General features: G+C 38.4%; 1 protein-coding gene across 1 annotated transcript in view; it reads right to left on the reverse strand.

Moving 5' to 3' along the window:
• LOC122815764 (deleted in malignant brain tumors 1 protein-like) overlaps window positions 1–16,228 on the reverse strand; it is a 671,312-nt gene that overhangs the window by 260,724 nt on the left and 394,360 nt on the right. The window contains exon 7 of the mRNA XM_044088533.1: window positions 7,603–7,926. Coding sequence (XP_043944468.1) covers window positions 7,603–7,926 — 324 coding nt within the window. The remainder of the gene's footprint in view (window positions 1–7,602; window positions 7,927–16,228) is intronic.

Here is a 16,228-nt window from a genome sequence, read left to right on the forward strand (position 1 = left end):
ACACAAGAGGTAGTTAACTAAAAATATATAATTAAAACATAATTAAATACAAGCTTTGATAGGATGCATAATAAGAGTTAGGGGTTTTGGTACATAGTGCAGAGAATTGTACTGCATCCACAGATGCACCTTTAATATTTCTGATAATGAACATCAGAAAGTGACTTTTGGGGAGAACTGGAGATCTGCCTGAGGACAAATACTTTGAAACTATAGCAGTTGCATTTGGGATGTAACAAAAAAAAACTGTCACATTTATTTATTTTCTTGAAATACAAATTATTTCTGAAGTCCCCATAGGTCTATAACTGTACAAGTCAAGTTATCATTTAAAATGGTGATTTGCGTACAATTATCAACCTCTGTGTACATTAATGCAACCCTTTTCACATATCAACAGAAATCTATGTAAATTAAAACAAACTTTTTAACTACTGATGTTCTCACAGCAAATTCATCAATGTTTAAACCAATGCATATTTTTTGCATCTTACTGCAAAAACAGTATAATAGCATGCATGGAGCAGCTGGTTCTTTTCTGTCCTATAAGGTATTTGTAAGATTTAATTAGAATGCTAATCTCACTTAACTAACATTTAACTGAATTAAACAATTTGGAACAAAACATTATTAGCCTTTCAAATTCATGACAATTACATATTCCAGTTATGATGTACTTAAGCCAATAACTGAAATTTAGGTTGTCCAGCAAATCATGTGCTCAGTAGTCTACACCATCTAACACAGACTCTTGGAAATTCTCCTTGAACAAGCAGTTTACAAGCTACTGAATAGCTGTTCCAATGAGCAGGACAATGAAATAAGCTGTCCAAGTGCACGTGATCATATAAAAGGCACATCAAACAAATCAGGCCACTAAAAAAGTCATACTATTTCAATGTCTAAAACAGAGATAGGCGGATTTAAATTGCTTGTTCAACTGAAACTATAAAGAAAATGATGCACCTACTCAGAGTTACATTTAGGAATACATAACTGCTAGGATGCTTGTAAGGTGTCACTCATAAGGAGACATCATCATACTTGCATTGGACTTTGCAGCTGAGAAGTTAATTATGTACCATAACAAGGAATGCTTTTTTGTTGTGTGAAACTTACAAAGTATGTAGAATATATTTCTACATTAAATGCAAGAAGTATGACCTTTTACAGTATAAGTCATAAATAGAATGATATACTTCTGAAAAGAATTGTGCATTTTATTTTAGTATAGTGTTTATGTCATGATAAATAATTTTCTGAAGAACATATATTATGACCCACAAAGGCCAGGCAATTTAGAATGTGAGAAGAGGCTGTTGAATGCTGCAACAATAAACAGTAAAAAAAATTACCCACAAACAGGTATCAATGAAGCTATCTTTACAAGATGCTTCCATTAGGCATAAACCTTCAAGAATGTTCTTTCATAGAAATAGAGTGTTTGTGACCAATATTGATAAGCAGTGACAGGTTGATATTATTAACATGACAGGTCTTTCAAAACACAGTGATGAGTGTTATTGACTTATTTTAACAGTTATCAATGTCCTACTGAAATATGTATGGGTATAGTACTAAAATGTAAGTCTGGTAAAAGTGTTACAGAGTATTTCAGAAAGATTCTTACTGAAAGGTACAATCCAAAAAAGTTAAAAGACAGGTCAAGAGATTCTCAGTACAAATATTCAGGCAGTTATTAACAAAAGAAAATATGCAGGGGTTTACAATCATTATTAAAGTTAAGGTATAGGTTGTGGAAAGATCTAACTGGTTCTTAATTATAGTGTGGAAAAAGCATTTAAATTTCAAGCAGGGGATAAGAAATGTGCCACATATCAAGAAAGCATCCGACAAAGGCTATGAAGCCTAACTTTTCATATCAATTATTTGTTAGCCTATGCCACTGTATACATTAAAAAACAATTATGCAGACAAAATAAGTTGTTTTTTGGATATTTTTCTGCCGTACCTCATTGACCATTAGGCTCTACTGGAGGATGGAGTCCTATGGCCCATTGGTTCCTCTTCATGGTGATAAAGACATTACCTATCCAAGGATAAGATGTTTTGAATTTGGCCCACTAACCACACTCATCTTGTCCTGTACCACATCACAGCTTAGTGTGCAATGGCTGTACCACTTGTGTTATCAGGTAATATAACCTACAAATCCTACCTTCCTCCTCCCTTGTACCTGTGCTCCTGCATGATATATGATCTTCACTGGGGATTCAGTTATGGGAACAAACACCTGGACATGAGCCTCCAAAAGGCAGGTGAGCCTGCAAACATTCATCACTCCACACATCCTTCCAGAGCAGGTTAAATAGGTGTCCCAAGTCTATATTCAAACTGGGGCCACCAGGACTGTAATCGGGGCATTATCACATTGTCTCATCACAGCTGGCAATAAGAGATATGTTTTATGCCAGGGATTAGAAAATCTTAAGGATGATTAAAATACATGAACTGGAAAAAAAATACCCCCTTCCCTGAAAGAAAGAAAATGAATAAGAAACGTTGATTTAGTAAGATGTCCTGGAAGCCCCTCAGTACAGACAGCTAAGAGATGTGAATGTATAAGGAGGCTGCTCCCTGTAACGATGCGAGTACTATCATCAGTATGCCTGTATGATATGCATACTTACCCCAATAATGATGTAAGTACTATCATCAGTACGCCTGTATGATATGCATACTTACCCCAATAACGATGTGAGTACTATCATCAGTATGCCTGTATAATATGCATACTTACCCCAATAACGATGTGAGTACTATCATCAGTATGCCTGTATGATATGCATACCTACCCCAATAACGATGTGAGTACTATCATCAGTATGCTTTTATGATATGCATACTTACCCCAATAACGATGTGAGTACTATCATCAGTATGCCTGTATGATATGCATACTTACCCCAATAATGATGTAAGTACTATCATCAGTACGCCTGTATGATATGCATACTTACCCCAATAATGATGTGAGTACTATCATCAGTATGCCTGTTTGATATGCATACTTACCCAATCTTCAGATATAATGACTGAGATAAAAAAATAACATTTTGGAATAGCACAGGCTAAGTGTTCAACATGAACCACAATTGTGTCCATATTTTGGGTTTGCTACCATATATACTACAAATGCATCCAATCAGCAGCATATACTGTGATGGGTTCTAAACAATGTATGCATTTACAAGCATTATTCAACACCAGAAAGGTGGGGATATACATGAACCACAATTGTGTCCATATTTCGGTTTTGCTACCATAAACACTACAAATGCATCCAAGCAGCAGCTTATACTGTGATGGGTTCTAAACAATGTATGCATTTACAAGCATTACTCAACACCAGAAAGCTGGGGATATGCAGCTGTAGTTGCTTTGATGCCTGGAAATTGCAGATAGAAGTAACAGAACATAACTTGATCATATACTAATCATAAAACAACAGTTTGACACTATGCCTGTTGTGATAAAGAACAATCAAGACTAAATTGTGGTATTTCTGTTTGGTAAGGTAGTTAAAAAGTTTCACCTACAAGCTGTTAAGGGATCTTTTTGAAAAGGTTGAAATGGTGAGACATTTTATGAAAAAAAAAAAAACAGAGGTAGATCATGCCTAACGGCAGTTTCCCAGTCAGTGCCCCAGTCATGTGTGGGGTGGAATAGGGAGCACATTTACAGCAATATGTAGAAAGGCCATACCTTTGATACAGAAAGGATTTCAGAATGCAAAATCAAACAGTAAGGCTGCTGCTAAACAAATAAAAATAAAACTGAAACATACAGCTGGGAATGTGATAAAGTCCCTAATAGTGTGTCTACTGCCAACCCCCACCACTGCAATGAGTGATCAAGATTGTTGGTTTGCAGAAAACTCAATAATAGGAGACAGAGAGTGATACCTCAAAGGATTCAAGCTAAATCTTTTAAAAGACATTATGCTTATAATAAAAAGGCATTTACAAAATGGAGACCTAAGCTGAAAAAAAGAGCATAAAACTAAGAAGCAGAGAAGCATGCTTTAATCTTGGCTCTGTTACACTATAGGTTGCAAGAATATGCAAAATCAGAACTAGACCTTTTCTCTCTCGACTTCCAGTTCAAACCAGTATAGAGAAAATTTTTTTGAAAAACCCTTTGTCCCTGATAAATTGCTGGAATTTTATAGTAGTGGGAATGATTAAGATTACACTGATGATAACAGTGTTATGTTATGTACTCCCCTGGTATTCTACATGTATCCCTGCTGGACAGTGGAATAGGGTGCTGACTTGTAACATGGGATAAATTCTTGGCTAGACTTTTATGGGCCGCAGGGCCAATAGCTTAGTAACTTCCTATGATCCTATGGTAACTGCCTTGCAGGAGCACAAAGGTATATGGTAACAACATGCATGACAAAGCTAGGTGGGGCATGAGAAATTACCTCATGGGTACCATATTTAGGCATGTGAAAGTGATAGCAAGTGAACACTCTATAAGCCAGCATAGTAACTGTTAATTTGTATGTCTTTAAGTTGCTATGTTTACATTCTTCAAAGTGCCAGGTGCTGTAATCACAAGATGTTTAGATTCAAAACTCCAGTGAGTGTTTTCCATCAGCAACCATTGCTGGTGGGCTTTCTATATGAGTGACAGCAGTGTTCCCTCTGTTTTGGGGTATTTCTCCCTATTTCTTGTTTGTGTGACTGTTGAGCTGATATATATAAATATGGGATTATGGGGGGTTGTCTCATGCAAAAGAAAAAAAAATTATGGTTTGAGTTTTCTACTTTATCAAGTTTGGTGCATTTCTGGTTGATGTTGAAGTTTGTTGTTTTATTGCATTTCAATGTTATATTGAATCAATAATTAACTATAATGCTGACACATTCTCTACATAGTTCTCTTCTTGGGTATTTTATATGGACACTCTAGAGCAGCAGGAACACACATTACTCAGACAGTCAACTGAAGGATTTAAAAAGTATGCAATGTTTGCAGCCAACAACTGTACTTAAGAACTGCTGGACTCCATCCATGCTGACCTCTTCTTCCAGAAAAGTTCTTTTTGAACAGTGCGGGTGCTAAAAATTAAGTGCAACAAGAATGCATTTTGTTTAATGAGATGGAATGATGTCAAAGCATATAAACTGCTTATTAGGTCTGTATCCATCTCTGCAAAAAGAATGAAAATGTCATCATAGGTTTATGTGTGTACTAGGCTAATGGCCCTGGAACCTTTACAAGCCTAGCCCGTAGAAGTGCCCTAGCACTGTGCCGCCCGACATCAGTTCCTAGTGCCTCTATCAAGTAGATCCAGTGGAGTGATCCCTGGGGATCTATTTCCCATCTACTCATCAAGATTTCTCCTGAAGAGGGCCAATGAGGTGCTCTGCTTGACATGTATGGCAAGTATATTCCAGAGCATGGGCAGTCTCTGGGTTATGAACCTATCCCTCCAGCATATTCTGTTGATTGTGGTAATGAGGTTGAGGTCTCTGGAGCATGTGGTGCAGAGGGATTGGGATTTGTTTAGATGTAGCATTTCTAACAGACCTGGGTCAGGCATGGCTTTGTAAGTCAAGCAGAGATCGCCTCTTAGTAGACGATATGAGACAGAGAATAGCTGGAGTTTTTTGAATGTGTCCATGCAGAACATGTGTTGAAGGCCTAGGATCCTCTTCGTGAGGTACTTTTGTGCCCTCTCCAGCTGTTGCAGCTGTCTAGTGAGGTACATGCCAAATGGGACTTTATACTCTATGATTGGTCTAATGAGGGAAGAGTAGGGAGAAATGATGACCTCTCTCTTCCTGGATGCAAAACCCTTGGTAATGAGATTGTCACATAGTAGGACCTTCTAACCACACTGGCAATGTGGTGGTCGAAGGAGAGGTTGCTGTCAACCTGTGTCCCCAGATCTCTTATAACTCCTTCAATGTTCAGTAGTCTCCCATCAATGCGGTAATTAGTGGGAACTGAGTTTTTCCCAAAGGGGATGATGATGCATTTTTTGGGATTAATCTTAAGGCCATGGTTTTAACACCAGTTACTGGTCTCAGTGAGATCTTTCTGTAGGATGTCTGTATCACTTGGAGAGTTAATCATGGCTCCCAGATTGCAGTCGTCTGTGAACTTGGTCAGCCAGAGTCACTCCATGTTGGCCTGGACTTCTGAGAAGTAGATGCTAAACAGGAGAGGTCCCAGGACTGATCCCTGTGGGACTCCACTCGTGACTAGTCAGCAGTCTGACTTGGAGTATGCTACTTTCACACTGTGGGTTCTATCTGTGAGCCAGTTTGCAACCCTCCTAACTATATAGGGGTCGATCCTTAGTTTGGTGAGTTTATCAATAATTCTTGAGTGAGGAATGGTATCAAAGGCCTTGGTCAGATCGAAGTAGGCTGTATGAACTGCCTTACTGTCATCCACAGCTCTGGTGACTGACTCAAAGAAGTCAACCAGGTGCATTACCTGTGCATATCTGACATACTCATGTTTTATAGTCTGCCAATTCCAATTACATGATTGACCTCATAGCTTAAAAAATCAGCATTGTTGTGAGTTAATACTTTTGCAACTAAGATAGCCTCATTGTTGGCCAGTTCCCTACATTAACCATTTTAAGGTCCATAGGTAGTTACTAGGCTTGCAGTTTAGGGGTTCATTGGGGACCATAGCACAAATCCCTAGTTACCTCCACACAATGTCTGGTTAAGTGACTTAACTTAAGGGCACACACTCGGTGAATAAGGACTAGCAAAATTAAATCCTGTACCACAGAAACTTTAGCTGATAGCCTTAAACCTCTATGCCAACTGACAGACTAAAGGTATGTACCTAATGAGTCATTCAGTGATACATACAATAAAAGTCATAGTCAGTTTAAACATTTGACATCTGAGTGAGAGTCAAGACATGACTTCTACATGTGGACAGCACCGCAGTGCAGAATTCTTCTGCATTAAGATTGCAGGGTTAGTATAATGGTTAAGGTGTTTACCCCGCAAACACAAAATACAGTGTTTGATTCTCACATTTGAAAGGAAAATTGGAAAGGCTTAAAATAGCCAAGAAGGGTAGGTAGTCTAGTACTCATCTACATTTAAGGTTACTATTAAAGTGTATACTTAAAAATAATGATAGATTCACTTCCAGATTTGTTAAAGAATATCAAACTGCTAAAAGGAAAAGCAGTTTAGTATGAAGGATGAGACATTTGTTTCGTGATTTCATTTTAAACAGCACTGGAATTGTTTCAGGAATACTGTGTAATATAAAATAAACAGTTCAGTGATTGGCATTTGTAAGAGGCCTTATTAGTATTGTTAGCATTATTGTTAGTGTTGTTCTGTATTAACATATCTTTTCAATTACCGAATCTGGCAGTTAATGCAAAGGGTTAAAGTTATAATATGAACTGCTTCCCACAACTCAGGATTTGGGTTTGATTCCCTTAGCTTCCACTTGGGTATTGCATGACTTTGAGCATGTAACTTAAAACAAATGTGGGTTTGCTCAGTTGATAAATGAAAAAAGCATTTAAATCATGCTGTATGTGTTACATAAACATTTTCTATTTTTAAAAAAGATACATACCTGAGCACTTAATGTATGGCACATTTTCATATCGAGTTCCATTAGAGTCAGTTGCTGAGATTAAGCAGTTCTCTAGATAACTTTCATTTCCTTTGCACTGGACATCCAACAATGCAGATGTGCGTCCATATACAGAAACAGTTGATGTTGAAATAGCAAATCCACAGCCCATCTGTCTGCATGCGGTGTTTGCATCCTTAATGTCCCATTCAGTTACAGGAGTATTTTGATAATAATAACTATATGAAATACTAAATCTAAGTTTGCCTGAGCAGTAACCATCTTGTTCTGCAAACTGTATGCTGGTTATTCTTTGCTGACCACCTGGGAAAAATAAATAAATAAATCACTGTGATGCAGCAGACAAAGTTTTATAACAACATTGCTGAAAGCTGTATATAAACACGGCTATGCATGTGATGTAGTCTTTGTGGCTAAAATGCTATGAAAATGTTCATGAAAATGTATTCCAGGAAGACATCTAATGGAATTACACTACACAGCAGCTGTTTTACTAATGGTCTCCAGGACTTTGGAATGAACTTCAAAAAGATGTCAAGTTACTTTATCAGTAACGTTCTTTAGAATGGTGGTACTACAAATATATTCTTTCTATGTGCATAAATGTAGTTTCTGTGGACTATGATTACACTATTTTTTCTCTGTACATTTTTGGTTCAAATATGACAGTGTAAAGTCAATCACAAATGTAAATACTTAGTTTACTTCTAACAAACAGGCTAAACTTTAAGTTTGTGCTTATTAATTTCTGACAAGAAATATTCACATTAATTTTGTTTTATTTATATATTTTGGCTGGGGATTAAATGTATTTTACTGTATGGAACACCCCTACTATTTTGTATGAGCCCCACAAGTTTACTTTTCTTTTCATGATACTCAGTTCTACTCACAACTTCCATAAAATCAGCACTGTTCTGACCATCAGTTCATGGCCAGCCTATCTTTTTTTTTTCCTGGCCAAAATGTCTGGCTTGCATCCCAGACAGAAGTCACTTCTTGGGAGACCAGTTCTGTGGTGCCTATCCTCAGTTGCTCTGGCTGTGCAAAGTCATGAGAGAGCTTGCAGTGGCACACCATGTTTGGTAACTACTGGGGAATACCTGGCCCTAAACTTTACATTCTCTTAGAGGCTAAAACTGTACAGATGTCTGTAATGCCAGGTTATTGCATTTGCCCTTTCCTGACTGCCAGTTTTCCTTAGTTAGTGTGCACAAATGTCTTGATAGAATGGGTCACTGTTGTCCCATATTGCTCATGCTATCATCCTTTTAGCTGTAAATCGATGTTCGAGTACAGAAACTTTCACCAGAGGACTAACAATGAAGCTGATATGTCTGTCTACAGCCACTGTATAGCAAAAACCTGGAACTCCCTTCCTGCCCACATAACTGACAACAAATCCCCATCACAGTTCAAGAAACTTGTTAAAACTCATTTTTTGAATAATCGACTGTGCTCCTGTATCCCCCCTGGCTAATGTTTTATTACAACACTTCATCTAACTGAAGTGTCTCTGCTAAGCCAACCAATCATAGTACTGTACCCACTTAGGACTGTTAATCTACTGCTCATCCCATCTCTCCAGGAGTTAGGGAAAACTACCCCAGCAATGCTGAGCTCTCCATAAGCAACTAAAACCAGAAGAAGACATATTGTAAATCAATGTGTTATCCTTCTCAACTAAAACCAGGCGAAGACATATAGTGAATCAATTTGTTATCCTTCTCAACTATAGTGAGCATTATTTGTTCTCTCTGAGCCTTATTCTACGTCTCTCTGATTTTACTCTGATAGTAAATCTATCACAGGAATCCTAAACTTAGGAATATCTTCTAAAATGTAATATTATATTGTAGAGAATGAACGTATCCTATCTGTTAGTTAATATGTATGTCAAAGTCGCTTCTATGGAAATTGTATGTCAAAAGTCTGTCCTTAAAACTATGTTTTGTAAAAAATTGTACTCTTGGAGCTTTTCTCCCCAGGCCTCCACTGAAAATAAACTTGCAATCCAGTTGGACTCTCCTGGTCAACAAATGTAAAATAAATAAAATAAATAAATAAATCTGTAGTCAGGGTTTGGTGACAAGGAATGATCGGAATGACTGTTTCCAGGTCCTGAGAATGTTGGCACCAAAGACTTTTTAAGTACCATTGAAGTTTCCTCATATGCAGTCTTGCATATGGAATTATCAGAATGCATGAAGCCATGTACCCTAGGGCTTGCAATATTTTCCTTGCAGATACCTGGGTTTTGGTGTCCATGTGTTTGAATTAGTTGTTAAATAGATCTGTTTTTCTGGAGTGAGAAAGACCATCTGGGAAGTTGTGTTCAAGCATGCTGCCAGGAATATAATTTTTGACTGGGCACCAGTTGTGATTTCTTTTCATTGACAGTGTACCCCAATGAAGATAGGAGTCTTTTTACAAATGCCAGGTTTTGAAGTAATGATTCTTGACTGTCCACCTGAATCAGACAATCGTCCAAGTATGGGAAAATGTGGATATTTCTCTGCCTGCATTCTGTAATGCCTGGAGCCAGGCAGTTTGTGAAGTGCAGAAAACTGCAGAGATATCTCCTGAAAGACTCCCTTATGGGGATGTGCAGATAGGCTTCTTTTAAGTCTAGGGTGACTAGCCAGGCATCCTTGGCTAGCATAAGGAGAAGCTGTTACAGGCAGGGATAGCATTTTGAATTTTGGTACCACCAGAAAGGTGTTGAGAATTGATAGATCCAGGATTGGGCACCAACAGCCCTCTTTTCTGGGCACCAGGAACAGTCTGGAGTAGATACCCTGTCCCCTTTGTTTTACTGAAACAGGTTGGATGGCCCTGATATTGAGCAGGGAAACTACTTGCTTTTGACCCTCTGCCCACTGGTTTTGAGGAAGGTCTGGAAACCCGCTTGGGTTTGGCAGGGAATGGAAATAGAATCTGTACCCCTGGGATACAATGTTTAGAAAACATCGGTCCTGAGTAATAGACATCCAGTTTTTGGCATGAAGGCTAAGTTTTCCTCCTATGGGCACAAGTAGATGTGCAGGGCTGGGAAGGATAATTGACAAGTCATTGTGAACTTTTACCATAAGGGGGTGGCTTGTCACTCCCTGTTTTTGAGGTGGGAGCACTCCACTGTTTAGATCTTTGCATACCCTTAGACTTGCATACCCTGAGACTGTAGTCTTGGTGGTCTGGTTCCCCTGGGTTTGGACTGTGAAGGCCTGGAAGGGACTGGACAGGACCATTTTTTTAATTAATTTATTTATTTACATTTGTTGACCGGGGTGTCCGACTGGACGTAGGTCCATTTTCAGTGGAGGCCCGGGGGGAAAAGTTTCACAGTTAAAATAAACAGACAGTAGTTACATTGGATTACATAGCGATTAACAATTTAACATAGCAATTACTTACAACATATTTACAGATGAAGAACGTAGTACATCAGTAGACAGCTAGAATCTTTATCTGCGAAGTACATAACAGACATTAATAAATGTTACAATAAGAAGTTCCTGCTGTATAATAAGTACTAGGCTTATGAGCATCTGAGCTTGCTATAATCAAGGTAGTTAGTGGAGTGGAAAGAAAGGTAGTGGTTGGATGGGGTGGGTGATATTAGAGTGGGAGTTGCAAGGGCATAGCCAGCATGTTTTTAGGTGCGCTTTTGGTAAAGTTTTGAAGCGTGTGCATGATTGTACGGAGGTAATTGTGGTTGGGAGGGAGTTCCATAATTTGGCTATGGTGCAAGAGAATAGTGCTTCACCAGCAGAGTTATTGGCTTTAGTAATCTGCAAGTGATTTTTGTTGCTGGATCTTAGTGGTCTGGTGGTGCGATAGGGTTGGCATAGATTCTGGAGGGATGGGACATTTAGTGGATGGTTTACTAGTTTGTGGGCGAGTGAGAGTTAATACCATTGAAGGAGGTGAGGGAGTTCAAGCCAGCCGAGTTCAGCAAGTGATAAACAGTGGTGATTAAGGTAGGATGCCCCTGTGGCGAATTTGACGATTTTGTTGTAGCAGGTCTTTAGCTTGTTTAAATCGCTTTTCCTTAGGTTGGTATATATTGGAGAGGCATAAAGTAGGGTGAAGATAAGGTGGGAATTTGCTATTGAAATCTTTGCTGCTTTGGTGAAAAGTTGCTTATTTCTGTATAGCGCTCCTAGTTTTTGTGGACTTTTTTTATAGTCATAGATATGTGAATGTCAAATTTTAGTTTATTGTCTATTTCCACTCCTAGTAATTTGGTGTGTTCAGTTGGGTATATAGTGGTGTTGTCTTTTGCTGTGATGTTAAAGTGAGAGTTGTTTTGAGTATGTTTGGTAGATTGGAAGATGAGTAGTTTAATTTTGTTTGGGCTGAGTATTAATTGGGCATCGGATAACCAAGTTTCAACAGAGGAAAAGGCTTCCTGTGTGACTTCTTGCAGTTTGGGTAGGGACTGGGCTGAGCAGATGATGGTAGGTCAATTTTGTAGGTCGATGCCTACTGAATCTAGATGGCTGCACTTGTAAGAATTCTTTAACAGTTTGCATAGATTTAGCTTTTAAGAACCTCTATTGCTTTGGTGCCAAACAAATGGTCCTAATTTAAAGGAGTGTCTTGTAATTTTAATTTGACATGGTCTGGCAAGCTGTGTTCCTTCAGCCAAGCATACCTTCTCAGTACAGATCCAGTGACTCCAGCCCTACAAGATGCTTCTAGGGCATCAAAGTCACACTGCAAATTATGCTTACTAACTTGATTTGCAGAATGTATTAAGTCTTGTAAATCTTTATTTTCTGCAAAATCTGGAAGTAACACAATTTTTTGTTTACTTTGTTCCATAATATGTGGCTGGTACTTCAACATATGAAACTGGCAATTTAATGCCCTGATGGCAAGAGTTGCAAAGGTATATACCTTCTTACCCCATCGGTCTAAAGCTCTGGAATCCCTGTTTGAAGGAGTAGGGTTTTTGGCTGCAGTAGCCTTAATACCGTTAGGCCCCTGGGAAATGGGTTTTGGATCCGCAGTAGGATTCTTAAAGAGAAATTTGTGAGAATCATGTACTCTGTAGTACCTGTAGAATACAACCATGATGAGAAAAACTTTTAATACAAAAAGCAGCAGCAAAGCTTTCTGGTCTACACCCTTCCTCAATGCTAAATGTTTTTAGCATTGAGGAAGGGTGTAGACCCGAAAGCTTTGCTGCTGCTTTTTGTATTAAAAGTTTTTCTCAATGTGGATGTATTCTACTGTTGCTTTTTCGTTTCCAGTACTACACTGGGTGCTGGTTTTGGATCTTGCTACTCTGTAGTACCTGTCAGGTTTTCTTGGGGACGGTGATAAAGTGTCTGGAGTAAGACTGGATTCCATAAAGACATCATCGACAACACCCAGGACAAGAGGGTATAGCTAGGGGCCTGTGCTGAGGCAACTCTAAAAATTCTCTGAGTCTCTTTTTGGTGTGAGGATATTCCTGGCATTCCCAGTGGAAATGCTCTCTTAAAGTATGCAAGGTTTCACCAAAAGAAAAATCCTCTGGAGGGGAGGGAGAGGGAATGGATTCCTCTGCATCTGAATCCTCAAAGGTAGATAAGGGTATGTCCTGGTAATCAGAAGAGTCAGAGTCATTGGACTCCTGGTCTGTAGAATCAGAAAAAAACTCAATTCTTGGTCTCATAGCAGGGGAAGGCTGGCTTCCCCTAATTTGGGTGATAAGGTCTTCAGCCATTCTAAGCATTTTCTTTTGAGGCATGGGAGCTTGAGCATGTGCTTTTTAGTCGGTTTTCTAGACGTAGTGCTTAATCTGGACCTGAGAAACTCAGTAGTTTTAGCAAAAAAAGAAGTTGTCGGTTTAATGTGAATATTGGTAGGTGGGAATACATCCTCAGAAGCTGGTGCCTGCACAGTGGCTCGGGACTAATCCGAGGTGGAGACATCCGCAGGTTCCATAGTTGAAGAAGCAACTCACGGCAGACTAGACCCCAAATAGGACTCAGCAGAGGCCTGCAAATCTGTAGAAGTGGGCATCAGGGACTGCGAAGGTGCCTCACTGAGTACAGTTGGACTGGCGACTAGTTTAACGGAAGTGTCGTCAGCAGTTTTTGACCTATGCGGTCTGTCTCTGTCTTTATCTTTGCACTTTTTTTGGAAGATCAGTAGTCGAATAGCTTAACAAAGCCATTGTGAAATATGTAGAACGAGAGCGAAAGAATTTATTGACAAAAATAGCCCGACAATGAATGGTTTGGGTGTTAAACAAGGGACAAAACTGACAGCGAGGGACGTCGTGGTCTGGCCCTAATCAGGTGATTCAGTAAGAATGAAAATCTCTGTGAGGTATTTGCTTTCTACAGGCAAGACAATTGTTAACTTTTTCTGAAATCAGTTAGAGCAAGAAAAAAGAATCCCAAATGGAGTACTTAGCTTTAGAAGACTTCAGGTTTGAAAGTAGAAAAACGAAAATTTCAGGTAGCGACCGACTGGCACTTGCGAACTGCTTCTGCTTCGGGCTCCTTCTCTGCAAGAAAGACTGATGTAATGGTGTCGGCTGACATAATGGAAGAAGCATAAAAAAGCAACCGATGTAAGAACACCACAAACTCTATTTATTAAGTGCTTTTCGTCCAGCACAATGGCTGGACTTTTTCAGATAAAAGAATCAACTTCATAGACATTCTTAAATGTTTCAACAATCCAGTCATGTGTCCAATGTCTCAATTAAACTTCGTAACAATGTTCAATTAGCACAGTACTTGGTGAAAGTTCTACCATAGTTAAAAATACAGAGTTAAAAGCCCTGACTAAAGAACAATATAATACATTCTCACCCTACATAAAAAACCTTCACCTTTCACTGCTCAATCAACAGTACCTGGTGCATTAAAAATAAAAATATATAAAGCATGTTAAAATGAAACCATGGTTAAACAGATTCCCCATTCATGTGATGCAGAGCTCTTCAAACACAATTTATACTAATGGATGGGAAATCACAAATTCACACCTAGCTTGTTGCCTGTGTCCCTTATGGAAATGGGCAGATTGTAGATGCCCTGTGTCTTAGGCATATACCAAAGCCATTCCAGCCATTGTGCAGTGAAAATTGGTAAAACTGGGGCATGAATTGCTTGGCTATAAAGGCTCTAGGGCCATTAGCCGAGTAACATCTCATGATTTTATAATCCTATGCTGACAGATGAAAAAAATGACATCACCAAACTGTAAGCCTTCAACAGCAATAACCTGAGAAGAATCCCAAGCATTTATGGCCACAACTATCTCCAACCAACTGGCATAATTGGGCAGTAAATACATTAAGTACGGATAGTATTAGAATTCTGAAAAAAATGTATAGGGTCATCTTTTAAGTATACTGGGATAGATTAGAGGGTTGAATATAACAGGATGTAACAAAAGCAGTATTGATTTGTTTGCCTCTGTGTCTTGTGGCAAGAGCTGGCAAGATATGAGCATACCCACTGATATTTCAGACCACAGTGAACAGTAATTTGGTGGGAAAATTGGGAGTGGCCATGGAAGGGGTAGGGAAATTTAAAACAATATTGTCAGCTTATAGCACAAAACATAGCAAATGAGAATTAATTAGTAAAGGATACTTGACAGAATTTTTGCCCACTGTGTTAAATGAGAATGGTGGAGACAGTTAAAAGAAAGTACTAGAAAGTCTGTAATCGAGTTAACTTGTAAAGTGGTGGATAACTGTAGGAGTAAACAAGAATAAATCGTAGTGGTGAAAGATGGGGACAGGTCACATTGAGGAGTGTAGTTTGTCAGAATGTGAAGAAAACTTAAAAGATATAAATAATATCCAGACATATATTTAGAATAACATGTATAGAGGTATAACCTGCCCATCTGTGAGCCTTGTACAATGAGCCACAATAACTAGCAACACATGGCATTTGTGGTTACAGAATGATTTCAGTGAACAATTATTTTTATACAATATGCTTACCATAATTGAGCAACTCCATTTCACTGGAAGTATCAAATAGAGAAAACTATAAAGCAATCAAGAAAAGAAGTGTAACACTCTTAGAAGAGTAAAGAAGAGGGAACAGATCAACAAAATACTCAGAAAGACATGATAAAAGCAATGTGCAGTATCAGAACAATCAGAACAGATTAGGATCTATTTATTGTATACTTTTGCAAATAATAAACTAGAAGTATCAGCATAGGCAGGAAGTCATAGAAGATATTCAGATAAATATAAAGGAAAAGTACAAAATAAGCAATTTATTGATGGCCCAAAATGTTTATAGAGAATTGGGAAACAAGGCAAAGGGAATTTAATCACTATAAAAACAAAAAAAAAAACAAAAAAAAAAAAAGAAAGAAATAGCTGCACTTTAGAGAAATATCTACGAAGATCCTGTGGAACATAGCAAAGATGCTGGAGGACAGAAGAAATGAACAAACAAGAAGTTTGAATGCACAGGATATGAAATGAGATGAAGTAATGGACAGAGAAACTGAAATAAAGTAAAGAAAAGCTACTCATGGGAAAACCCCAGGCCCAAATGCAGTACCTAACTTCTGGCTAAAAGTATTAATATCTTTACATGAAGATTTAGCCATGAGTAAGAACCAGACC

The sequence above is a fragment of the Protopterus annectens genome, chromosome 1.part1, assembly GCF_019279795.1.
Source record: "Protopterus annectens isolate FY-2018-M chromosome 1.part1, PAN1.0, whole genome shotgun sequence".
NCBI classification, from domain to species: Eukaryota; Metazoa; Chordata; order Ceratodontiformes; family Protopteridae; genus Protopterus; species Protopterus annectens.